This window comes from Centropristis striata, chromosome 2, assembly GCF_030273125.1.
Source record: "Centropristis striata isolate RG_2023a ecotype Rhode Island chromosome 2, C.striata_1.0, whole genome shotgun sequence".
Classification (NCBI taxonomy): domain Eukaryota; kingdom Metazoa; phylum Chordata; class Actinopteri; order Perciformes; family Serranidae; genus Centropristis; species Centropristis striata.
The window spans coordinates 21,746,360-21,773,301 of NC_081518.1; the positions used below are offsets into that span (position 1 = coordinate 21,746,360).

Consider the following 26,942-nt stretch of genomic DNA (forward strand, 5'->3'; position numbering starts at 1 on the left):
GAACCCATACTCGAAAACGTACAGGAAGACGGCCATCTTGGATTGAGTATCGCACTTGTCATCGTTTTTGGCCATTTCCAGGTCGCATACTTTAACGAACTCCTCCTACAGATTTTATCCAATTGACTTCAAACTTGGTCAGTACCATCACAAGGCCTTTGGGATCAAAAGTTGTATAAATCTTTACCGTCGGTCACACTATGTGGGCGTGGCATGGCGGCAAAATATGGCGTCTCGCCATAAAACACGAGATTGTTATAACTTCTCCAATCTTTGTCCCATCTGGTCCAAACTTCTCATGCTTCATCAGAGTCCAGCCCTTAACACTTCTACATAACAATATTTCATAAAGCCCCGCCCCTTATGCTTTATCCACGCCCCCTTTCATAATATGACCACGTTGCATACTTTACATAACTCCTCAGACAGATTTCACCCCATGGACTTCAAACTTGGTCAGTACCATCACAAGGCCTTTGGGATCAAAAGTTGTATAAAGCTTCACCGACGGTCACACTATGTGGGCGTGGCATGGCGGCAAAATATGGCGTCTCGCCATAAAACACGAGACTGTATAACTTGACCATACATTGTCCAATCTGTCCCAAATTTCACACACGTGATTAGAGTCCAGCCCTGAACACACCCACATGTCAATATTGATACACTGTCATAGCGCCCCCCGCTGGCAACAGGAAGTAACCACTTTTACGCCTAGCCCCAGCAGTAGATTTCACGTAGAGATAGGAAATTTGGTACACACATGCTTCATGTGGAGACGCACCAAAAAGCCGCTTGGACCCATACCTCAAACCCAACAGGAAGTCTGCAATCTTGGTTTGAATATTGCACCATTCATCGTTTTTGGCCATTTCCAGGTCGCATACTTTAACGAACTCCTCCTACAGATTTCACCCGATTTACTTCAAACTTGGTCAGTACCATCACAAGGCCTTTGGGATCAAAAGTTGTATAAAGCTTAACTGGCGGTCACACTATGTGGGCGTGGCATGGCGGCAAAATATGTCATCTCGCCATAAAACACGGGATCGTTATAACTTCTCCATTCTTTGTCCCATCTGCTCCAAACTTCTCATGCTCCATCAGAGTCCTGCCCTTAACACTTCTAAATAATCATCTTTCATCAAGCCCCGCCCCTTATGCTTTATCCACGCCCTCTTTCATAAAATGACCACGTTGCATACTTTACATAACTCCTCCTATAGATTTCACCCCATTGACTTCAAACTTGGCCAGTACCATCACAAGGCCTTGGGGATGAAATGTTGTCTAAATCTTTACCGACCATCACACAATGTGGGCGTGGCATGGCGGCAAAATATGGCGTCTCGCCATGAAACACGAGACTGTATAACTTGACCATACATTGTCCAATCTGTCCCAAATTTCTCACACATGATGAGGGGCCAGCCCTGGACACACCCACATGTCAATATTGACACACAGTCATAGCGCCCCCAGCTGGCTACAGCAAGTATTATGTTTTACACATACCCCGAGCACAGTGGTAGGAGACACGCCATTTGGGACGCATAGGGACTCCCCCGACGTGCCCTACCCCGACGTGCCCTCCTCCGACGGCTCCACTCTGCGAGGGCCCGTTCAGTACTGCTTGCAGTCCTAGTTATTATTATTCCCAAAAATAAATCGCCTTTTTGGGGGCTTTATCATATTCAAAAACGCCCCATATTTGGAATATACATAAATCTCTGGTGAAATTTACGTATTCTTGTAGTCGCGGGAATGGGCGTGGCAAAATGACTCAACAGCGCCCCCTTGAAAGTCAAGAAAATTCAGCCCCTCGCACAGGAATGTCGTAGAGACACGAAATTTTCTACGTCCATGTATCATGGCAAGACGCACCAAAAAGTCTCAAGAACTCATACCCTAAAACGTACAGGAAGTCGGCCATCTTGGATCGAAAATGGCGTTTCCTGCTGTTTTGGGCCATTTCCACGTCGCATACTTTAACGAACTCCTCCTACAGATTTCATCCAATTCTCTTCAAACTTGGACAGTAGCCTCACAAGGCCTTTGGGATCAAAAGTTGTATAAAGCTTTACCGATGGTCACACTATGTGGGCGTGGCATGGCGGCAAAATATGGCGTCTCGCCATAAAACACGAGATCATTATAACTTTCCCATACTTTCTCCAATCTGGTCCAAACATCTCATGCTTCATCAAAGTCCAGCCCTTAACACTTCTAGATAACAATCTTTCAGAAAGCCCCGCCCCTTATGCTTTATCCACGCCCCCTTTCATTACATGACCACGTTGCATACTTTACATAACTCCTCCGACAGATTTCACCCCATGGACTTCAAACTTGGTCAGTACCATCACAAGGCCTTTGGGATCAAAAGTTGTATTAATCTTTACCGCCTGTCACACTATGTGGGCGTGGCTTGGTGGCAAAATATGGCGTCTCGCCATAACACACAAGACTGGATAACTTGACCATACATTGTCCAATCTGTCCCAAATTTCACAAACGTGATTAGGGTCCACCCCGGGACACACCCACGTGTCTATATTGACACACACAGTCATAGCGCCCCCTGCTGGCTACAGGAAGTAACATGTTTTACACCTACCACAAGCACAGTGGTAGGAGACATGCAATTTGGTACGCATAGGGACTGAGCCAACAGCGCCGCGTCCGATGTGCCCTCCCCTGACGGCGCCTCCCTCGACGGCTCCACTCTGCGAGGGCCCGTTCAGTACTGCGCGCAGTCCTAGTTATTATTCTTTTTCATAACCAATAGTAATTGCCTTTTTGGGGGCTTTATCATATTCAAAAAGTCATCAAATTTGGAATATACATAAATCTCACGTGAAATTTACGTATTCTAATTGTCGCGGGAATGGGCGTGGCAAAATGACTCAACAGCGCCCCCTTGAAAGTCAAGAAAATTCAGCCCCTCGCACAGGAATGTCGTAGAGACACGAAATTTGGTACATACATATATCATGGGAAGACGCACCAAAAAGTCTCAAGAACCCATACCCTAAAATGTACAGGAAGTCGGCCATCTTGGATCGAAAATGGCATTTCCTGCTGTTTTTGCCCATTTCCACGTCGCATACTTTAACAAACTCCTCCTACATATTTGACCCGATCACCTTCAAACTTGGTCAGTACCATCACAAGACCTTTGGGATCAAAAGTTATTGAAAGCTTTACCGACGGTCACACTATGTGGGCGTGGCATGGCGGCAAAATATGGCGTCTCGCCATAAAACACGAGATCGTTATAACTTTCCCATTCTTTGTCCTATCTGCTACAAATTTCTCATGCTTCATCACAGTCCAGCCCTTAACACTTCTACATAACAATATTTCATAAAGCCCCGCCCCTTATGCTTTATCCACGCCCCATTTTACAAAATGACCACGTTGCGTATTTTACATAACTCCTCCAACAGATTTCGTACCATTGACTTCAAACTTGGTCAGTACCATTACAAGGCCTTTGGGATCAAAAGTTATTGAAAGCTTTACAGACGGTCACACTATGTGGGCGTGGCATGGCGGCAAAATATGGCGTCTCGCCATGAAACACGAGACTGTATAACTTCACCATACATTGTCTCATCTGGCCCAAAATTCTTACACGTGATAAGGGTCCACCTCTGAACACACCAACATGTCAATATTGACACACAGTCATAGCGCCCCCAGCTGGCAACAGGAAGTAACAACTTTAACGCCTAGCCCCAGCAGTAGGTTTCACGTAGAGACACGAAATTTGGGACACACATTAATCATGTGGAGACGCACCAAAAAGTCTCTTGGACCCATACCTCAAACCCAACAGGAAGTCCGCCATCTTGGTTTGAATATCGCACTTGTCATCGTTTTTGGCCATTTCCAGGTCGCATACTTTAACAAACTCCTCCTACAGATTTCATCCCATGGACTTCAAACTTGGTCAGTACCATCACAAGGGCTTTGGGATCAAAAGTTATTGAAAGCTTTACCGACGGTCACACTATGTGGGCGTGGCATTGCGGCAAAATATGGCATCTCGCCATAACACACGAGACTGCATAACTTGACCGTACATTGTCCAATCTGTCCCAAATTTGATGAGGGTCCAGCCCGCAACTCAGGTTACTACTTCCCCATGAGCTCCTGAGGCTTGCTGCAAAATTTTGGGCGAAGACCACTAGGTGGTGCTCTTTAAATTGAAGTATTTTATATCTCCACTTCGGTTGGTCGGATTAACAGTAAACTTGGTAGACTTATTGTCAATGCCCTCCTGAGGATAACCCTTGAACATTTTATTGATCTGCCCCTAGGTGGCGCTCTGGCGGCAGTTTAATTTAATGAGTGCCACTGTGCCCAGACCATAAGACTTAAGGCAATGAAATTCATAGGTGTGGTATAGACTGGCCCCTGGAACACACACACCCCGACGGCAGCATGCCCCGACACACATGTACTGCGAGGGCCCGTTCAGTACTGCGCGCAGTCCTAGTTATTATTAGGGCCCGAGCAGGCAACGACCTGCGAGGTCCCTATTGTATTTCGAATGATTATTAGGGACCGAGCACTAACGGTGCAAGGACCCTATTGAAATTGGTCCGTTTTTTATTATTATTCTTCTCCCAAATGAATTGCCTTTTTGGGGGCTTTATCATATTCAAAAACTCACCAAATTTGGAATATACATAAATCAGATTTGAAATTTACGTATTCTGGTATTCGCGGGAATGGACCTTGCAAAATGACTCACTAGCGCCCCCTCAAAATTTTCAAAACATCCTCACAATATAGGTTTTTTTCACGTAGACACACGAAAGTTGGTACATATGTGTATCATGGGAAGACGCACCAAAAAGCCTCAAGAACGCATACCCGAAAACGTACAGGAAGTCGGCCATCTTGGATTGAATATTGCACTTGTCATCGTTTTTCGCCATTTCCAGGTCGCATACTTTAACGAACTCCTCCTACAGATTTTATCCAATTGACTTCAAACTTGGTCAGTACCATCACAAGGCCTTTGGGATCAAAAGTTGTATAAAGCTTTACCGCCGCTCACACTATGTGGGCGTGGCATGGCGGCAAATTATGGCATCTCGCCATAAAACACGAGATCGTTATAACTTCCACATACTTTGTCTGATCTGGTCCAAACTTCTCATGCTTCATCAGAGTCCAGCCCTTAACACTTCTACATAACAATATTTCATAAAGCCCCGCCCCTTATGCTTTATCCACGCCCCCTTTCATAAAATGACCACCTTGCATACTTTACATAACTCCTCCAACAGATTTCACACCAGGGACTTCAAACTTGGTCAGTACCATCACAAGGGCTTCAGGTTCAAAAGTTGTATAAATCTTCACCGCCTGTCACACTATGTGGGCGTGGCATGGCGGCAAAATATGGCGTTTCGCCATAACCCACGAGACTGTATAACTTGACCATACATTGTCCAATCTGTCCCAAATTTCACACAAGTGATTAGGGTCCAGCCCGGAACACACCCACATTTCAATATTGACACACAGTCATAGCGCCCCCCGCTGGCAACAGGAAGTAACAACTTTTATGCCTAGCCCCAGCAGTAGGTTTCACGTAGAGACACGAAATTTGGTACACACGTGCTTCATGTGGAGACGCACCAAAAAGCAACAGGAAATCCGCCATCTTGGATTGCCTATCGCACTTGTCATCATTTTTGGCCATTTCCAGGTCGCATACTTTAACGAACTCCTCCTACAGATTTTATCCAATTGACTTCAAACTTGGTCAGTACCATCACAAGGCCTTTGGGATCAAAAGTTGTATAAATCTTTACCGATGGCCACACTGTGTGGGCATGGCATGGCGGCAAAATATGGCGTCTCGCCATAACACACGAGACTGTATAACTTGACCATACATTGTCCAATCTGTCCCAAATTTCACACACGTGATTAGGGTCCAGCCCTGAACAAACCCACGTGTCAATATTGACACACAGTCATAGCGCCCCCTGCTGGCTATAGGAACTCACATGTTATGCACCAACCCCGAGCACAGTGGTAGGAGACATGAAATTTGGTACACATAGGGACTGAGTCAACAGCGCCGCGTCCGACGTGCCCTCCCCCGACGGCACCTCCCCCGACGGCTCCACTCTGCGAGGGCCCGTTCAGTACTGCGCGCAGTCCTAGTTATTATTCTTCTCCTTCCCAAAAGTAAATCGCTAATTTGGAGGCTTTATCATATTCAAAAACTCACCATTTTTGGAATATACATAAATCTCCGCTTAAATTTACATATTCTGGTATTCGCGGGAATGGGTGTGGCAAAATGACTCTACAGCGCCCCCTTGAAAGTCAAGAAAATTCAGCCCCTCGCACAGGAATGTCGTAGAGACACGAAATTTGGTACATACATGTATCATGGCCAGACGCACCAAAAAGTCTCAAGAAACCATACCCTAAAACGTACAGGAAGTCGGCCATCTTGGATCGAAAATGGCGTTTCCTGCTGTTTTTGCCCATTTCCATGCCGCATACTTTAACGAACTCCTCCTACAGATTTCATCCAATTCTCTTCAAACTTGGTCAGTACCATCACAACGACTTTGGGATCAAAAGTTGTATAAAGCTTTACCGACGGTCACACTATGTGGGCGTGGCATGGCGGCAAAATATGGCGTCTCGCCATAAAACACGAGATCATTATAACTTTCCATACTTTCTCCAATCTGGTCCAAACTTCTCATGCTTCATCAAAGTCCAGCCCTTAACACTTCTAGATAACAATATTTCATAAAGCCCCGCCCCTTATGCTTTATCCACGCCCCCTTTCATAAAATGACAACGTTGCATACTTTACATAACTCCTCCAACAGATTTAATCCCATTGACTTCAAACTTGGTCAGTACCATCACAAGGCCTTGGGGATAAAATTTTGTATAAATCTTTCCCGACGGTCGCACTATGTGGGCGTGGCATGGCGACAAAATATGGCATATCGCCATAAAACATCAGACTGTATAACTTGACCATACATTGTCCAATCTGTCCCAAATTTCACACACGTGATTAGGGTCCAGCCCTGAACACACCCACGTGTCAATACTTACACACAGTCATAGCGCCCCCTGCTGGCTACAGCAAGTAGCATGTTTTACACCTACCACAAGCACAGTGGTAGGAGACACGCCATTTGGGACGCATAGGGACTGAGCCCACATTGCCGCGCGCGATGTGGCCTCCTCCGACGTGCCCTCCCCCGACGGCTCCACTCTGCGAGGGCCCGTTCAGTACTGCTTGCAGTCCTAGTTAGGGCCCGAGCAGGCAACGACCTGCGAGGTCCCTATTGTATTTCGAATGATTATTTATTATTTTTTTTTTTTTTATTATTATTCTTCTTCCCAAATGATTGCATATTTCACTGCCTGAACATACCCCAAAACTCATGAAACTTTAAATATAAGTCACACATGGTGAAAAATTTTATAATCTATTGTCATCCTGAATTTCCACCACTAGGTGGCGCTATAATAAAGGAAAGTGCGTTTAGGCTAATAACTTCCACATACTTTATCGCACATTCAAAAAACTTATATCCACGCGTTCACTGAGTTGTGCTGAATCTCGTGATATAGGCCACTCCCATTTTCGCCTACCGTTTTTTTTCGCAAATTCGCGAAATGTCGCAAACCTACTTTTTCGAACTCCTCCTAGGCAATTTCATCGTTTTGCACCAAACTTTGCACGCAGCATCTATGGACCCTCATGACAAAAAGTTATTAAAAGAATTTTGATTACCCAAAGAATACTCAAGTTATTTAATAACAACTTCCTGCAGGTGGTGCTATTTTCAACACAAAACACAAAGTGTTGCATATCTCCACATTGGTGTGTCTGAATGACATGAAACTCAGGTTACTACTTCCCCATGAGCCCTTGAGGCCCGCTGCAAAATTTTGTGCGATAAACACTAGGTGGCGCTCTTTAAATTGAAGTATTTTATATCTCCACATCGGTTGGTCGGATTAACACCAAACTTGATATACTTATTGTCAATGCCCTCCTGAGGATAACCCTTGAAGATTTTATTGATCGGCCCCTAGGTGGCGCTCTGGCGGCACTTTAATTTAATAAGTGCCACTGTGCCCAGACCATAAGACTTAAGGCAATGAAATTCATAGGGGTGGTGTAGACTGGCCCCTGTAACGCACACACCCTGACGGCAGCATGCCCCGACACGCGTGGACTGCGAGGGCCCGTTCAGTACTGCGCGCAGTCCTAGTTCTTTTTATTTTTCTTCCCCCCAAATGATCGCATATTTCACTGCCTGAACATACCCCAAAACTCATGAAACTTTAAATATAAGTCACACCTGGTGAAAAATTTTATAATCTATTGTCATGCTGAATTTCCACCACAAGGTGGCGCTATAATAAAGGAAAGCGCGTTTAGGCTAATAACTCCCACATACTTTATCGCACATTCAAAAAACTTATATCCACACGTTCACTGAGTTGTGCTGAATCTCGTGATATAGGCCACTCCCATTTTCGCCTACCGTTTTTTTTCGCAAATTCGCGAAATGTCGCGAACCTACTTTTTCGAACTCCTCCTAGGCAATTTCATCGTTCTGCACCAAACTTTGCACACAGCATCTATGGACCCTCATAGCAAAAAGTTATTAAAAGAATTTTGATTACCCAAAGAATACTCAAGTTATTAAATAACAACTTCCTGCAGGTGGCGCTATTATCAACACAAAACACAAAGTGTTGCATATCTCCTCATTGGTCTGTCTGAATGACATGAAATTCAGGTTACTACTTCCCCATGAGCCCCTGAGACTCTGTGCAAAATTTTGGCCGATTACCCCTAGGTGGCGCTCTTTAAATTGAAGTATTTTATATCTCCAAATTGGTTGGTCAGATTAACACCAAACTTGGTAGACTTATTGTCAATGCCCTCCTGAGGATAACCCTTGAAGATTTTATTGATCGGCCCCTAGGTGGCGCTCTGGCGGCAGTTTAATTTAATGAGTGCCACTGTGCCAAGACCATAAGACTTAAGGCAATGAAATTCATAGGGGTGGTATATACTGGTCCCTGTAACGCAATAACCCATACGGAAGCATGCCCCGACACGCGTGGACTGCGAGGGCCCGTTCAGTACTGCGCGCAGTCCTAGTTATTATTATTAGGGCCCGAGCAGGCAACGACCTGCGAGGTCCCTATTGTATTTCGAATGATTATTCTTTTTATTTTTATTTTTATTTTTCTTCCCCCCAAATGATCGCATTTTTCAATGCCTGAACATACCCCAAAACTCACGAAACTTTAAATATAAGTCATACCTGGCGAAAAATTTTATAATCTATTGTCATCCTGAATTTTCACCACTAGGTGGCGCTACAATAAAGGAAAGTGCGTTTTGGCTAATAACTCCCACATACTTTATTGCACATTAAAAAAACTTATATCCACGCGTTCACTGAGTCGTGCTGAATCTCGTGATATAGGCCACTCCCATTTTCGCCTACCGTTTTTTTTCGCAAATTCGCGAAATGTCGCAAACCTACTTTTTCGAACTCCTCCTAGGCAATTTCATCGTTTTGCACCAAACTTTGCACACAGCATCTATGGACCCTCATGACAAAAAGTTATTAAAAGAATTTTGATTACCCAAAGAATGTTCAAGTTATTAAATAACAACTTCCTGCAGGTGGCGCTATTTTCAACACAAAACACAAAGTGTTGCAGCTCTCCACATTGGTGTGTCTGAATGACATGAAACTCAGGTTACTACTTCCCCATGAGCCCCTGAGGCTCGCTGCAAAATTTTGGCCGACGACCACTAGGTGGCGCTCTTTAAATTGAAGTATTTTATATCTCCAAATCGGTTGGTCCGATTAACACAAAACTTGGTATACTTATCGTCATTGCCCTCCTGAGGATAACCCTTGAAGATTTTATTGATCGGCCCCTAGGTGGCGCTCTGGCAAAGGTTTAATTTAATTATTTTTATTTTTCTTCCCCCCAAATGATCGCATTTTTCAATGCCTGAACATACCCCAAAACTCACGAAACTTTAAATATAAGTCATACCTGGCGAAAAATTTTATAATCTATTGTCATCCTGAATTTTCACCACTAGGTGGCGCTACAATAAAGGAAAGTGCGTTTTGGCTAATAACTCCCACATACTTTATCGCACATTCAAAAAACTTATATCCACGCGTTCACTGAGTCGTGCTGAATCTCGTGATATAGGCCACTCCCATTTTCGCCTACCGTTTTTTTTCGCAAATTCGCGAAATATCGCAAACCTACTTTTTCGAACTCCTCCTAGGCAATTTCATCGTTTTGCACCAAACTTTGCACACAGCATCTATGGACCCTCATGACAAAAAGTTATTAAAAGAATTTTGATTACCCAAAGAATACTCAAGTTATTAAATAACAACTTCCTGCAGGTGGCGCTATTATCAACACAAAACACAAAGTGTTGCATATCTCCACATTGGTGTGTCTGAATGACATGAAACTCAGGTTACTACTTCCCCGTGAGACCCTGAGGCTCTCTGCAAAATTTTGGCCGATGACCACTAGGTGGCGCTCTTTAAATTGAAGTATTTTATATCTCTACATCGGTTGGTCAGATTAACACCAAACTTGGTATACGTATTGTCAATGCCCTCCTGAGGATAACCATTCAAGGTGTTATTGATCGGCCCCTAGGTGGCGCTCTGGCTGCAGTTTATTTTAATAAGTGCCACTGTGCCCAGACCATAAGACTTAAGGCAATGAAATTCATAGGGGTGGTATAGACTGGTCCCTGTAACGCACAAACCCCGACGGCAGCATGCTCCGACACGCGTGTACTGCGAGGGCCCGTTCAGTACTGCGCGCAGTCCTAGTTATTATTATTATTATTATTTTTTTTTTTATTCTTCTTCCCAAATGATCGCATTTTTCACTGCCTGAACATACTCCAAAACTCATGAAACTTTAAATATAAGTCACACCTGGTGGAAAATTTTATAATCTATTGTCATCCTGAATTTTCACCACTAGGTGGCGCTATAATAAAGGAAAGTGCGTTTTGGCTAATAACTTCCACATACTTTATCGCACATTCAAAAAACTTATACCCACGCGTTCACTGAGTTGTGCTGAATCTCGTGGTATAGGCCACGCCCATTTTCGCCTACCGTTTTTTTCCGCAAATTCGCAAAATGTCGCAAACCTACTTTTTCGAACTCCTCCTAGGCAATTTCATCGTTTTGCACCAAACTTTGCACACAGCATCTATGGACCCTCATGACAAAAAGTTATTAAAAGAATTTTGATTACCCAAATAATACTCAAGTTATTATATAACAACTTCCTGCAGGTGGCGCTATTTTCAACACATAACACAAAGTGTTGCATATCTCCACGTTGTTGTGTCTGAATGACATGAAACTCAGGTAACTACTTCCCCATGAGCCCCTGAGGCTCGCTGCAAAATTTTGGCCGATGACCACTAGGTGGCGCTCTTTAAATTGAAGTATTTTATATCTCTACATCGGTTGGTCGGATTACCGCCAAACTTGGTATACTTATTGTCAATGCCCTCCTGAGGATAACCCTTGAAGGTTTTATTGATTGGCCCCTAGGTGGCGCTCTGGTGGCAGTTTATTTTAATAAGTGCCACTGTGCACAGACCATAAGACTTAAGGCAATGAAATTCATAGGGGTGGTATAGACTGGCCCCTGTAACGCACAAACCCTGACGGCAGCATGCCCCGACACGCGTGTACTGCGAGGGCCCGTTCAGTACTGCGCGCAGTCCTAGTTTTTTTTATTCTCGTGACGAAATGATCGCATTTTTCACTGCCAGAACATACCCCAAAACTCATGAAACTTTAAATATAAGTCACACATGGTGAAAAATTTTATAATCTACTGTCATCCTGAATTTCCACCACTAGGTGGCGCTATAATAAAGGAAAGTGCGTTTTGGCTAATAACTCCCACATACTTCATCGCACATTCAAAAAACTTATATCCACGCGTTCACTGAGTTGTGCTGAATCTCGTGATATAGGCCACTCCCATTTTCGCCTACCGTTTTTTTTCGTAAATGCGCGAAATGTCGCAAACCTACTTTTTCGAACTCCTCCTAGGCAATTTCATGGTTTTGCACCAAACTTTGCACACCGCATCTATGGACCCTCCTGACAAAAAGTTATTAAAAGAATTTTGATTACCCAAAGAATACTCAAGTTATTAAATAACAACTTCCTGCAGGTGGCGCTATTTTCAACACAAAACACGAAGTGTTGCATATCTCCACGTTGTTGTGTCTGAATGACATGAAACTCAGGTTACTACTTCCCCATGAGCCCCTGAGGCTCTGTGCAAAATTTTGGGCGATGACCACTAGGTGGCGCTCTTTAAATAAAAGTATTTTATATCTCCAAATCGGTTGGTCGGATGAACACCAAACTTGGTATACTTATTGTCAATACCCTCCTGAGGATAACCTTCGAAGATTTTATTGATCGGCCCCTAGGTGGCGCTCTGGCGGCAGTTTAATTTAATAAGTGTCACTGTGCCAAGACCATAAGACTTAAGGCAATGTAATTCATAGAGGTGGTATAGACTGGCCCCTGTAACGCACAAACCCTGACGGCAGCATGCCCCGACACGCGTGTACTGCGAGGGCCCGTTCAGTACTGCGCGCAGTCCTAGTTTTTATTCTTCTTCCCAAATGATCGCATATTTCACTGCCTGAACATACCCCAAAACTCATGAAACTTTAAATATAAGTCACACCTGGTGAAAAATGTTATAATCTATTGTCATCCTGAATTTCCACCACTAGGTGGCGCTATAATATAGGAAAGCGCGTTTAGGCTAATAACTCCCACATACTTTATCGCACATTCAAAAAACTTATATCCACGCGTTCACTGGGTTGTGCTGAATCTCGGGATATAGGCCACTCCCATTTTCGCCTACCATTTTTTTTCGCAAATTTGCGAAATGTCGCAAACCTACTTTTTCGAACTCCTCCTAGGCAATTTCATCGTTTTGCACCAAACTTTGCACACCGCATCTATGGACGCTCATGACAAAAAGTTATTAAAATAATTTTGATTACCCAAAGAATACTCAAGTTATTAAATAACAACTTCCTGCAGGTGGCGCTATTTTCAACACAAAACACAAAGTGTTGCATATCTCCACATTGGTGTGTCTGAATGACATGAAACTCAGGTAACTACTTCCCCATGAGCCCCTGAGGCTTGCTGCAAAATTTTGGCCAATTACCACTAGGTGGCGCTCTTTAAATTTAAGTATTTCATATCTCCAAATCGTTTGGTTGGATTAACACCAAACTTGGTATACTTATTGTCAATGCCCTCCTGAGGATAACCCTTGAAGGTTTTATTGATCGGCCCCTAGGTGGCGCTCTGGCGGCAGTCTAATTTGATATTTGGCACTTTGCCCAGACCATAAGACTTAAGGCAATGAAATTCATAGGGGTGGTATAGACTGGCCCCTGTAACGCACACACCCAGACGGCAGCATGCCCCGACACGCGTGTACTGCGAGGGCCCGTTCAGTACTGCGCGCAGTCATAGTTGTGTTTATTATTAGACACTCTTTGAGACTTTGTCAGAAGTCTCTCTTCCTTTTCTGTAGTTGCTTTGCAGTGTTGTTGCCAATACTGCAATTGCAATTTCTTCTGCAGGATTTGTCACCATTGCATCAGACTTTCAGCATCTGAAGGGATGTGCACACATTTAGGAATAGGAATGCCTCTTTCTGAGCTAACCTGTAATGATATTTAAGGAAAACATTGTTTTATTCTATATATTATAGTTAGTATAGTGTATGTATGTATGCATGTATGTATGTATGTATGTATGTATGTATGTACACACACACACACACACACACACACATATATATATATATATATATATATATATATATATATATATATATATATATATACAAATATTTACCATAAAAGGGAATTTGAAACCTGTAAATATAGATTTTTTTACAGAATTATTTAATCGCTTAATGGTCTTGATTGTTAAATTACAGTGAATTCTGTGTTTAAAAAAAACCCCATCATATTGCTGAATGTAAAATTAAGGCAACTTTTTTATTTTCTTGCAGTAAAACTTTAAAGCGAATTTTTATTGACAAGCAGATTTTCACATCCAAGGAATTTGCTGTGGTTTAGTAGTGCAAAAGAACAAAAGTACTAAATATATATATATTAAAATTCATTTTTTTAAAATTGATAATATATATATTAAATACAGATATTTACTGCATATTATACATATTTTAATGACATTATCTGTTATTTAACCTTTTTACATTTTTTCCCCCAGATTTTAAATTCTTTTTTACATTAAATTTAAAGTTCTACTGAAAGAAACCCAAAGTTGCCTTAATTTCTAAATTCTGCTATAGGATGTTAAATTTTTTGTATTTTTTTGTAATTTAACATTCAAGACCATTACACAGTTGAATAATACTGGAAAAAACATCTATGTCCTGTTATATTAATTTTCAGATTTCAACTTTTATTTTATGGTTATGTGCACAAATGTTTAGGAATAGAAACGCCTCTTTCTGAGATGACCTGTGATTGGTCAAAGTCTCCGGTCACAGGATAGGATTTTGTGACAATCAAATTACAATATTATGGATTTTTTGCATATAACACACACAAAAAAACTGCAGACTCAGCTTTAAAGATTGTTCATTACTCAAAAGAAGAAAATGTGCAAGGTTTTCTGTTTGCATTATCCATAATTTAAAGTAAGTAGTATTTAAGACACTAATTATGCAGCTACATCAGGACAGTTGTATACTTCCATACCGTAACAGTGTTTTGATTTTCAAAGCATTGACCACGAGGCCCTAAAGTTCACTTTGAACTAATGAAACAACTGTTTTATCTCTTGTTTGGGGTTGACATGGTGGAAGTATGAGACTGATGTGTTTTCAGCAAGTAACCTTATCACTGACTGCACAGTATTTATAGAAAATACAGATTTTTTTTTATTGATCATAAGCAGCTGAAGTTGTTAGTTAACACTGGAACACATAACTGAATTACTTACTACAGGTTTTACAGTTATTGAAAGATATGTTGAGAATTTCAGGATTTTTTATCATGGAATTTTTTGATGGTTACAGAAGTGAAAAGTAACTAAGTACTTATTTACTCAAGTACAAATTTGAGGTTCTTTTACTTTTTACTTAAGCACCCCCATTGTATTTAAGAGGCAATAATAGAACTTTTTGCCTCACTACATTAATTTGACAGCTTTTCATTTAAATGTTCAAGTACGAAAGAGTTTATTAGATATTATTTATTATAGTTTATTACAAGAGTTTATTAAATATGTTGCAGTATTTTAGCATCTGGTACAACAAAAGGTACATTTGTTTGGACAAATATAATGATAACAACAAAAATAGCCCATAAGAGTTTAATTTAAGAGCTGATATCTAGACATTTTCTTAGGTTTTCTTGATGATAACCAAAATCATTATCAAGAAAACCATGGAAAATGTCTAGATATCAGCTCTTAAAGACATTAGAGAAAACAAGGCTCTTAAATTAAACTCTTGTCAGCTATTTTTGTTATCATTAGCCTATATTTGTCCAAACAAATGTACCTTTTGTTGTATACCAGGCATTAAAATGAACAAGAAATTGAAGCAAAAAAAGTGGTCAAATAATTTTTTCCATGACTGTTATTTAATTACTTTTAGATTTCTTGTTTAAGTTGCTTTTTTTTTTTTTTTTTACTATCGTTGTTTTATTGATGCTTCTTCTGTTTCTTTTGTGCACGTTTGCTGCTGTAACTCTATAAATGTCCCGCTGTGGGACAGATAAAGGAGCATCTTGTCTCTTTGCTGCAGTGGGTCTCTGCAGCAGCCGCTCGGCTCACTCACCTTGTGTGATCTGTGTCCTGGCACCGTCGAGGTGATGTCCGGTGGAAATCTCTCCGATCACGATCAGCATGCGGTAGTTTCTGCGGTGGGACGCGGCTCCGGCGCCGTGCTGCTGTCCATGTTGCTGAACACACTCCTGCGGCTCCGCAGAGGCAGCCGCTGCGATGGGGATCTCCATGGTAACAGTGCCACCAGTGGACGCTGAGCCCTCTTCCATCTCCATGACAACTGCATCCGGAGCAGGAACCATGACGGTGCAGGATGAGCGGGGAGGACCGGAGGGCGGGGCTCTGAGGACGGCGATCGTCTGATTGGACGGAAGGTTATGTGGCTATTTGATGTTGCAGCGTTTTATTGGACGTAAGGAGAAGAGAGACATGAGAATTTATGTTCATCATGTTTCCTTTATGACACTGCAGAAGCCTGATGTCCCTGAAACTGAACATGAGGAGCACTGTGGAGATCAACATAGAGTTAACTATGAATTAGGAGCTTATTTTATAAAGGCAGTGCTGAAAATAAGGAGAAATAGAGTCTTCACAGCAGATAGTCTAAAGCTTCAGCTTCGTGCCACAGAGATGGTGGAGGAGTCAGGAAGTGTGCTGCTGTTAATAATCTAATAATCTTTATTTATAGACCACTTTGCAAAGTCCATGTGCTTCACAAAGCAGGAAATAAAACAGAGAAGCCATAAAATCCTCAGGTTTTAAAAGAAAACAGATACAGTGTAGAAAAAACATACGAAAAGGGAAATAAAAAACATTTTAAAGAAATAACCTTTTAAAGGGGGTAAAACAAAGTATGTTTAAAAATGGGACTTAAGGGATAATTTGAACTGTATTGTCTTGCACAGAGACACATTTTTTCTTTGACACTGCAGAAGCCTGCTGTTCCTGAAACTGAAGATGAGCAAGACAATGAAAATTAACATAATTTCCTATGAATTAGAAATGTTATTTTCCAATGGTAATGTTTGAAAATACGGAGAAAAGAGTTTCCACATTATTATTATTATTATTATTATTATTTATTTATTCATTTCAACATACAAATACAATACATCTTGGAGATGCATATTGTTTGTTTTATTTTTGTTTTTTAAAGATTTATTTTGATTCTGTTCTAGATAAGAAACAAGACTCAATCAAGCAACATCCAAAATAAGTTAATTCATTAATTAAATAAAAAAAACCAAGTGTAGTAGGAAAACAAACACACAGACACTTAAAATATAATTAATAATTATAATAATAAAATAAATAAATAAGAAACAAGTAGTGTAATAGGACACACATACAGAGAAACAATAATAATAATAATACCAATAATAATGTAGAAAATTATTACATAATACAACAATTAAATTAAATAATTTACAAAAAGTAAATAAAGTTCAATAGGAATCAAATACACAAACATTCACAGTAATAATAGCAGTAATTAAATTTTATTTTATTATATTAAAAAGAGCTAACAAACTGTCAGTGGGGCCCATCCTTTTTTTTTTCTTTTTTTTTTTTTTAAATCATTTTCTCTCCACGGCAACATTTTTTAAGCAGGAAACTTATATTTTCTTATTATTGTTTATGATCTGGATACTTTTGTAAACATGTTTGAAATCAGCCAAAGGCCAGGACTGAATCCTGATTTAAATATGATGATGTGGGTTATTGAGTGTAATCGAGCCTCTTCCAGATTCCCTTGTGTTGTTCTTTTAGACTCAAGTCCGCCAGACAAAAAGAGGCTGAAAATAAGAAGTTTGTGTCCCACAAAGCTTCTATTTATATCTGTGTCACTGTGAGTACCAGGCAATGTGCTTTGGTTACTAAACTGACAAGTCTTTGTTCCTGTCATGAGCAAAACAAGCTTCAACTGTGCAGAGAGTAACACCGACAACAAAGACTCTCAGTCAGCACAGAAAACATTATTTTAGGTTTCATAAGACGTTAGAATGAGCTCATTCTGCAGCACAAAGGCTGAGAGCTGGTTTATACTGACACACAGACAGACTACAGCATTATATATTATACATGTAATAATATTTAAGGAAAAGTGTGTGTGTGTGTGTGTGTGTGTGTGTGTGTGTGTGTGTGTGTGTGTGTGTGTGTGTGTGTGTGTGTGTGTGTGTGTGTGTGTGTGTGTGTGTGTGTGTGTGTGTGTGTGTGTGTGTGTGTGTGTGTGTGTGGTGAAAATCGCATAAAGTTACCTGTGTGTGTGAAAAATACAGAAAATAAAATGGACAGAAATCTGAAAATCTTTTTAAAGAAAACTCATAATAGTGGGGCGGATTAGCTCAATATTGTACAACAATCGTTCACTTTGTGATAAAAGCATGAAATTTGGTAGATGTGTTGGTGAGAATATTTCAAACAAATCTGGATATTGGGCCACCTCAAAAGCGCCCCCTAGTGGCCGTGGCAGGCATTTGTTATACAAATAAATCAATGATGAATAAAAACTGCCCTTTTAATAATACCAACTGGTGATGAATTGTATATTGTTGGAAAGCCTGATTAGTCACCTTTACAACGAGGTACAGCTTGTAAGGATCGTGCATTCATGGAATGAGCAACGGGGCTAAACGTGTGGTTAGCACCCCCCAAAAATGTGCATCCCCTGTGTAGTGGGGCAGATTAGTTGAACAATCGTTCATTTTGTGATAAAAGCATCAAATTTGGTACACTCATTGCTGAATACATGTTTAATGAATCTGGATATTGGGCCATCGCAAAAAAAATTCTGATGGCTGTGGCGGCCATTTTTAAAAATGGTCATTTAAAAGCGGCCATTTTTAAAAATGGCCGCCGGTGGTTACTGGCGAGGAATGCTTTGCCTTCCCTACAGCTGCTGTTTCACGTTTTCAGCACCAAAAATATATAATTTAGAGACATGTTAAAGTGACAAAAGCTTTATTACAGTCTAATAGAAAAGAACATTAACTTTGTATAACATTTTATTAGGTCTTGATATTCCCATTCACAGGCTACGGCCTCCTCTTTGGCTTGTATTCTTCTGTTGCTCCTTAAAAAGAAAAAATAATTTTCAATATTGTATGACCTGCAACAATAAAAACAAAACACATTTAGACAGAGAAAAAAATCATACATTTTAAAAATTCTACTAGGGTTACTTGTAGCAGGTTACTCTTTCTGGCAAAATCCTTGTACTGAGGTGTGTGACTTAGTCAGGCGGCTTAGCCAAATAAAGGGGACACGCCGGACAAAAGCACCACATTTTTTCCACATACTCTCTATCATTATAGGTTTCGATTTTTAGTAGGAGCCACTTCATCAAGATTGCGGTGATGGCAGCCATATAAAGTCTATGAGAAATGCTATATCTTCCAAGCCACTTAGAAGGTCAATCTTGGTGTCAAAATATACATTTTCTGGGTCCAGGAATCATTTAAAGCTATTGAGAATATCACTAGATGATTATTTGATCAAATAGATATGCTCATTTTCACTCAGACTGGGCAACTCACTTCAAGTGCTGCAGCAGGGAATCCTAAGTTGAAACTGTTTGGAATCAATGTTCACAGGAGAGTGCGGATTAGCTGCCATGTACACTGCTCAAAAAAATCAAGGGTACGCTTTCATCTCATGTCAGATCTTGATAAACAAATTATTTACAGTGAGTCATCCAGGGATATTCTCAATAGCTTTAACCCAGCTTCTTTGACCCAGAAAATGTATATTTTGACACCAAGATTGACCTTCTAAGTGGCTTGGAAGATATATTGGTTCTCATAGGCTTATGGCTTATATGGCTGCCGTCTCCTATCTGCAATCTTGATGAAGTGGCTCCTACCAAAAGTTGAAACCTTTGGTGATAGAGAGCATGTGGAAAAATTTTGGTGCTTTTGTCCGGCGTGTCCCTTTCTTCTCAAATCTGGTCCTAAGCCGCCTGACTAACTGTGATGGAGTTATAAAATACATTTAAAAAAAGAAAAAAAGAACCACATGGGCAAAGGAGACATTACTTATAGTGTGTGTGTGTGTGTGTGTGTGTGTGCCTGTGTGTGTGTGTGTGTGTGTGTGTGTGCAGAGAGGGATGTCCACATTCCACAGGACATAATTTAACAGTGTCTTATTAAGCTTTCACACCCAACAGCCACTGATACATGTTCCAAGCTAACTAGCTAGCTTAAGTACCTATTTTTGCTATCTTGCTAATTTACTTTTCCGCCAAGGCCCATGATGATTGTTTTTCTCTTTAGCCTTTATGATGTTCATAGCATATTTTATTCATAATTATAACAGGTGAAATAAAATATTGAGACATACCTTGATGGACAGTCCACTGCACTGCTTGTCCCAGGAAGCAAATGCTAGCTAGCTCATTTGCTAGCTAGCTCGATGGCTAGCCCGATTGTGGTGGGGCAGGAAAAATAACTGAAAGAGTGTCTAACTGGAGTTTTGTTAATTTAATATGTGTATTTACATTTTTTAATTTACGTTTGTATATTTAGTTTAAATTTTTTAAATATTTTAAGAAATAATTTAAATATTTTTTGTAATTTCAACGAAGAAAATGACTGCTATGGCCACTAGGGGGCGAATTTGCGATGGCCTAATATGCAGATTTGTTTGAAACATATCCACCAACACATCCACCAAATTGTGTGCTTCTATCACAAAATAAACAATTCTTGTGATTTATTGAGCTAATCCGCCCCACAGGGGATGCACATTTGTGGGGGGTGCGACCCACACGTTTAGCCCCGTTGCTCATTCCATGAATGCACGATCCTTACAAGCTGTACCTCGTTGTAAAGGTGACTAATCAGGCTTTCCAACAATATACAATTCATCACCAGTTGGTATTATTAAAAGGGCAGTTTTTATTCATCATTGATTTATTTGTATAACAAATGCCTGCCACGGCCACTAGGGGGCGCTTTTGAGGTGGCCCAATATCCAGATTTCTTCGAAACATATTCACCAACACATCTACCAAATTTCATGCTTTTATCACAAAGTGAACGATTGTTCAGCTAATCCGCCCCACTATAAGAGGTTAAGAAAAGGAAAATAAAAACATTTTTTAAGGAAATAAAAGTGGTTTAAGATACGGCTAAAAGCATATCAGTTGATCTGTACCGCCTCATACAGAGAATCTTCCTGATGTTTAATTATGGTGCAGAGACTGTGGCACTTGGTCCAGGGACTTTATTATCTGTATTTGGATAGAGGACCAGAAGTGGACGTGGTTTATCAAGTCGGCCAAATATTGTTTTTTTTCCTACCCTAACATTCAGTGGCGTTGCAATTTTTGTGCATTCAAAACTTCAATCATTGCATATAATTGATTATGAAACTTAGTCCCACATCCTTACACTGTTCTTTTTTTATAATTTCATTTTTATCATATCTTTCCCCCCCAAAATAACAATCAACTAGAAAAATGATCTGTTTCTGTCACATTTTTTGTGCTTTACTGAATCATTTATACAGCTTCAGGTGCATCCCTAACACGGACAATAACTTTGGCAACTTCCACCCTTAGATCCTTCATTAAATCCAGTTCAACCAATTATCCAGTGAGGATTGTGCACTCGTTGTATGTTGACTTTCGACAGTATGTGTTTACCTTATTAGTTTCTCCATTCTGACAGTTTTCAGTGAGCTACTGTCCCTTTTTTTAATTACTGTCTTGTGATAGAAAAACCTTGTTAGTAATATGCAATACAGGCCAGTCCCTCAGACTAGAGCATCCTCCAAAATGATCACACATTTGAATGAAAACTGTATAAAACAGATTCAACACAAACTATTACCTTTATGAAGATAGGATTTATTGCAGGTTTGCATTAGTTTTAGCTTTGTGTACCTAATAAACTGACAAGTGGTTGTGTATTTGATAAGTTTAAAACCTGTTTTTACTGTTTTTGCATTAAAAAAGTAAATGCATCTGTTTTTGTTGTTGAAATAAGATCCAAACAGAATGATTTTGAGTGTGTAATCCTGCTCTGCCCCTGCTAACTCTGGTTTCTCTGCATTTCTCTGCAACCCGATCAGAGGCCGAGGAGCTGCTGGTGTTTCGGCAGTGACACCTCCTGTGGTGGTGATGGATCACTGTGGGCTTTAATTTGGTTCCTCTTTCTGTAAATCTCTCCTCAGGAAAGATGTGTGTGAGCAGCAGTGAGTCAGCACTCTCAGACCCTCACACACTCCAGAGTGTCTGCTGCCCTCTGCTGGCGGCTGACGGAACTGCAGGGGGCAGATTTATTATTAATAAATGTTTGTAAGTGGAAAAACCAATGACAGATAAATAATGTCAGTCATTTTAAATAATGAAATCAACTACAAAATTCTGAAGAAGTAAGGTTGCAGATAAATGGCAATAGAGGTTTGCTATAACCTTAGTTATAAATGCATATAAAGGGAGAAAATGATACAAAGAAGGAAAATTAGGGGAAAATATGAAAAAAAAACTTGAAAGACAAAAGCCTAAACGGACAAATGCATTATATGAACAGTAAAATATGAAATATAAAATTAAAATGGCATGAATAGACTAACAATTTGTGTCAGAAACTCATTTTCTGTCATCAAATCTTGAGTTCTACAAACTTAATACTTATATCCATGTTTATGCTTCAAACTCCATAAATAAGGTAGGTATGCATTATTATAAACTATTGTTTCTGCAAAGTATTCCAGTTGCATTTAACCACAGATTAAATCTGACACAAGAAATAATGTGACATGTTAACATGGATCTGACAGAAAAAAACACGAAATGAGGCATTCAAATGTTTTACAGAATATAAATTTTTACTCTGTTCCATCACATTTAAGCATTTAAAATGCATGTATATGCTTTTTAGGGTCTTCATTTAAAAAGTTATTGAGGGGTGAATAAAAAAATATTATGTTTGCGATTTTAAATTAATTATAATCATGCTCCATGATGAGCAGCGGTGTGTGAGTCCGGAGGAAATGAGCATGGCATCTACATTAAAAAATGCCTTTGCATCTTTACGTGCCATGCGTGTATTCCACACCCTGACTCTCAGCAAAACAGAGGCAAGGCAGGACTGAGCGATGTTGGACGCGTTATTATTGCAACCAACGGGACAGTGAGAGAAATAAGAACCCCCTCTAAGAGCTGACACATTGATTTCTAAGGTAAAAAGCTTTTTTATTCTGTTTCTTCTTTGGCGTGGCGGGGACAATAGCAGCGGTAGATGGAGCCGGTGATGGTGGAGAGGACGCGGAGCAGCATATGCTTCTAGTTTTGTGTCTGTCGGCTCCAGCAGAGGTGGCTAAGATTAGACATTTTGGGTAGTGGCTGCGCATTTCTTAATGTGGGTGGCTGCCCGACCTGCAGAAATGACGACGTAACGCTGAACTTTGCGGTGGCAGTCGGTGCGGGAGGCTGCTGCCCGCCGGCGTGGAAATCATATTTCCTCATCTTGTTGTTTTATGTGTGTCATGAATTAATAGATGGATAGGTGCATGTGAGGATGCAGGTCATCCAGCAGAATCAGGTTGCATTGTTGCCAGCCAGGATGTCTCCACCTCAGTGTTCTCATATTGAAATGCTGGTCACTAATATTCATGCTGATGCTGCTGATGCTTTCCTGGAAACCACAGCTCGTGGTCAGGGCCAGGGCTGCTGGCTGGAGACACCTTCCGCTGACTTAAATCAGATGAAGATCCAGAGGGCTTAAACATAAGATGAGCTAAATTCATTCAGATCAGGATTCTGCAGGAACCTGCAGAAAATTGCAATCTGTGCCCCTTTGAGGATCCATATAATGATGCCATATGGAGTTCTAGTCTGTCTGGAGATTTAAAATGACCTTATCCTGCTTCTATCTCATTTCTGTGCACTAATATTTCTCCAAGGATGTAATTGAATTCATAAAGCGCCCTAAAAGCCCTTCTAAAATGTATTTATAGCTCATTTAAAGTCTTTAGAGATCAGGTAAAAGCATGTGACTTTTTTGGGGGGGCCTTGACTCCTGCAGATGATTGTTTCTGAGGTGAGGAGGCAGATCCCAGCTCTCTCTCTCTCTCTCTCTCTCTCTCTCTCTGTGTGTGTGTGTTCATTTGTGCAAGAAACTCACTTTCCCAGCAGCCCCCCTCTCCCAAAAAAAATCAAGTCAAGTGATTGCTGCTTTTTATACTTTTCTCTGCCAATACAATACCTCTGTGATCTGCATTTGCATAAACTGCGGTGTTAACAGGAAATGTGGTGTCTCCATGGAAACTGAGGCTGTCAAACGATGATGTGAAAGTGAAAGGCCGTCTGTTAATCTTCCAAACTGTGAGCGTCACACGAGGAAAAGCTCTTTGCAAAATACATCCTGTCAAACCTGAGCTGGTCTGCATATTAAATCTCTTAAAAACAACACAGCAGGTACAGATAGATCTGCTAGTATTCAACACAGATATCCAATTTTATAGAAGAGAAGACTTAAAAACCTGTTTTTTGGATAATTAAGTGTTTGTCTTCTAGTATATATAATAAGAATGACCCCGATGCACATTCATTCAACATTCAACCAGACCAGTTTTCTCTTCTGTAAAGATGTCAAATTTGCCTTCACAATGATTGGAATATTAAATCAGACACCTTGGGATGTTCAGGAGGAGTGGAGGTTAAATCATGGAGAAATAAATCTGTGAAAAGACTAACTCAGTGAGTTTTAGCTGCAGGGAAAGGGCTGTGAAAGTTAACCTATATCTAATTCTGCTGGAGTCCCTGAAAGCACCACAAGGACCTCTGAGGGTCTCGGAGATCCCACTGTGGGACGCAATGCCCCAGATTTCTCCTTTTCGTATGATTTATCAGTACAGAGAGAGAAATCCACAGTAATGTATCATGTAGAGCCATGAAGCATGTCATTAGAATTAAAAATACAGGAGAATTGCTCTAGTCAAGGTGGTATTAATACTGCAGGCAAGAGACAAAGGATTAAATACTGTAAGACATGATGGAAACAAAAGGAACTCAACTTGCAGTTTGTTTGATTTATTTCAAACTATAAGTGTTATTGCTTAAAGTATCTTTAAATAATATTGGGAGAGGCTACCCAGTGCAATAATGACAATATGCTGATATTTAATTAAAATTTATTTTGTTTCAATAAATAATTTAGCAGCTTGATAGAAGAATCATTCATTATTAAAATCCATATATGAAAGAGTAACATATAATACAGAATTAGTATTTAGCAACAACTGTTTAAAAAAAAGACGAATAAGTAATACATTCTAAATAAAATGAGTTAAATAAAATATTTAGAAAAAATCCTGCAACCATCTTTATTGAAAAAACATTAAAATGTACAAACATTGCAGACATGTATGGATAAAAAACAATATAAATTTAAATTATAATATATATTACTATTATAAGAAATAAATGTTATTCTTCTTTAAGGAGCTCCTTATATCTTTTACATTTACACAAAAATCCTGTGAGACTTTAATTTTGCATTTATGTATTTAAAATATACCATATACAATCAATACATTCATAATACATTCATTGTTTAATTTATCATGTTCAAAAAATGATTTATTAAAATTAAAACATTAAAGATTCAGCTTCATCATTAATAAAAGAACCGTTTAATAACGTAGTATACAAAAAAAATCTGGCCAAAAATAAATGCACATACAGAAAAAAAAACATTTAAAAATGAATAAATAAATAAATAAATAGAATAAAATAAATAGGACAATGTAGAAAGTTCCATAATTGTTTGTTGTTTTAAAAAAGTTCCTGTTCATCCCTTGTTTTACCTGCAGTAATAACTAAAAGAGAAAATCATCAGCATGCCACATGGCTGCGACTTTTGCCACCTGTGATTTTTTTTATTATATACTCCACTGATCCTTATTAACTCAGACTAAACAACAAGAATTGTTTCTGAAAATACGTTTGGTGATTGGGTGTTACCACACTTAAAGATCCCAGGATGTTAAACCTTATTTGTCCCATTTTACCTTTTTTTCATTCATTCATTCATTCATTCATTACCATTAACCGCTTATCCGCAATCGGGTCGCCTATCCCAGCTGTCATTGGGCGAGAGGCGGGGTACACCCTGGACAGGACGCCAGACTATCGCAGGGCTTTCACATAGAGACAGACAATCACACTCTCGTTCACACCTATGGGCAATTTAGAATCACCAATTGAACCTAAGTGCATGTTTTTGGACTGTGGGAGGAAGTCGGAGTACCCGGTGAGAACCCACGCTAACACGGGGAGAACATGCAAACTCCACACAGAAGAGCTGGAGGCGAACCGGCGACCCTCTAGCTGTGAGGCGAGTGAAAACAAACTACTGCACATTCCTCTGAGGGACCCTGACTTCCCTGAAGGACCCTGGCTGTGTCCCAATGTCAAGGAAGGATGCTCAAACGGCTGGATTTGAAGGATGCCACGTCATCGACATCCGCCGAAGGACTGTCCCAATGTCCAGGATGCTCCGGAGGACAGAGCCTGTGGCTGCGGTCGAATAGTCAAAAAAATCAGCTCCTAAGTCCTTTCCTAACCACTTTTCCTTAACCTCAATGGAAAACGTCACGAGGTCAAGGAAAGATGAGAAGGAGAATTCATGAGGAGTTAGGAGAAGACGATCGCGGTGTTTAGAGAATCCGACTGCACTTACACTTAGTCTACGTCATCACGCGACGGCGAATGTTGACGGTCGGCCTTATATGCTGCTACCGCAAGGAATTGTGGGACGGCATTACCTCCTTTCCTTTCGTAAAGGATGGTCTGGTGTATCCTATGCTAAAGGAGATACTAAAGGAAGCATTGAAGCTCCTTTCCTTAACAGTTAGAGAATTCGAACAGCTCTTATCATGGCGGCTACGATAATACTTCCGGGTCATTTCACTCAGTTAGGAAGGTTCCTAAGCAAATTTGACTATTCGACCGCAGCCGAAGTCCCAAAGTCAAGGAAGGATGCTCAAACTGCTGGATTTGAAGGACAC

At 40.3% G+C, this 26,942-nt stretch overlaps 2 protein-coding genes across 2 annotated transcripts in view; one reads left to right on the forward strand and one right to left on the reverse strand.

Annotated features, from left to right (window-relative positions):
• The window catches only part of map1aa (microtubule-associated protein 1Aa), a 100,274-nt gene extending 84,046 nt beyond the window's left edge, over window positions 1–16,228 (reverse strand). The window contains exon 1 of the mRNA XM_059345889.1: window positions 15,979–16,228. Coding sequence (XP_059201872.1) covers window positions 15,979–16,228 — 250 coding nt within the window. The remainder of the gene's footprint in view (window positions 1–15,978) is intronic.
• tp53bp1 (tumor protein p53 binding protein, 1) overlaps window positions 1–26,942 on the forward strand; it is a 153,082-nt gene that overhangs the window by 69,581 nt on the left and 56,559 nt on the right. Inside the window, exons 3-4 of the mRNA XM_059345911.1 lie at window positions 15,946–16,300; window positions 22,101–22,220. The gene's annotated coding sequence lies outside the window, so the exon portion shown is untranslated. The remainder of the gene's footprint in view (window positions 1–15,945; window positions 16,301–22,100; window positions 22,221–26,942) is intronic.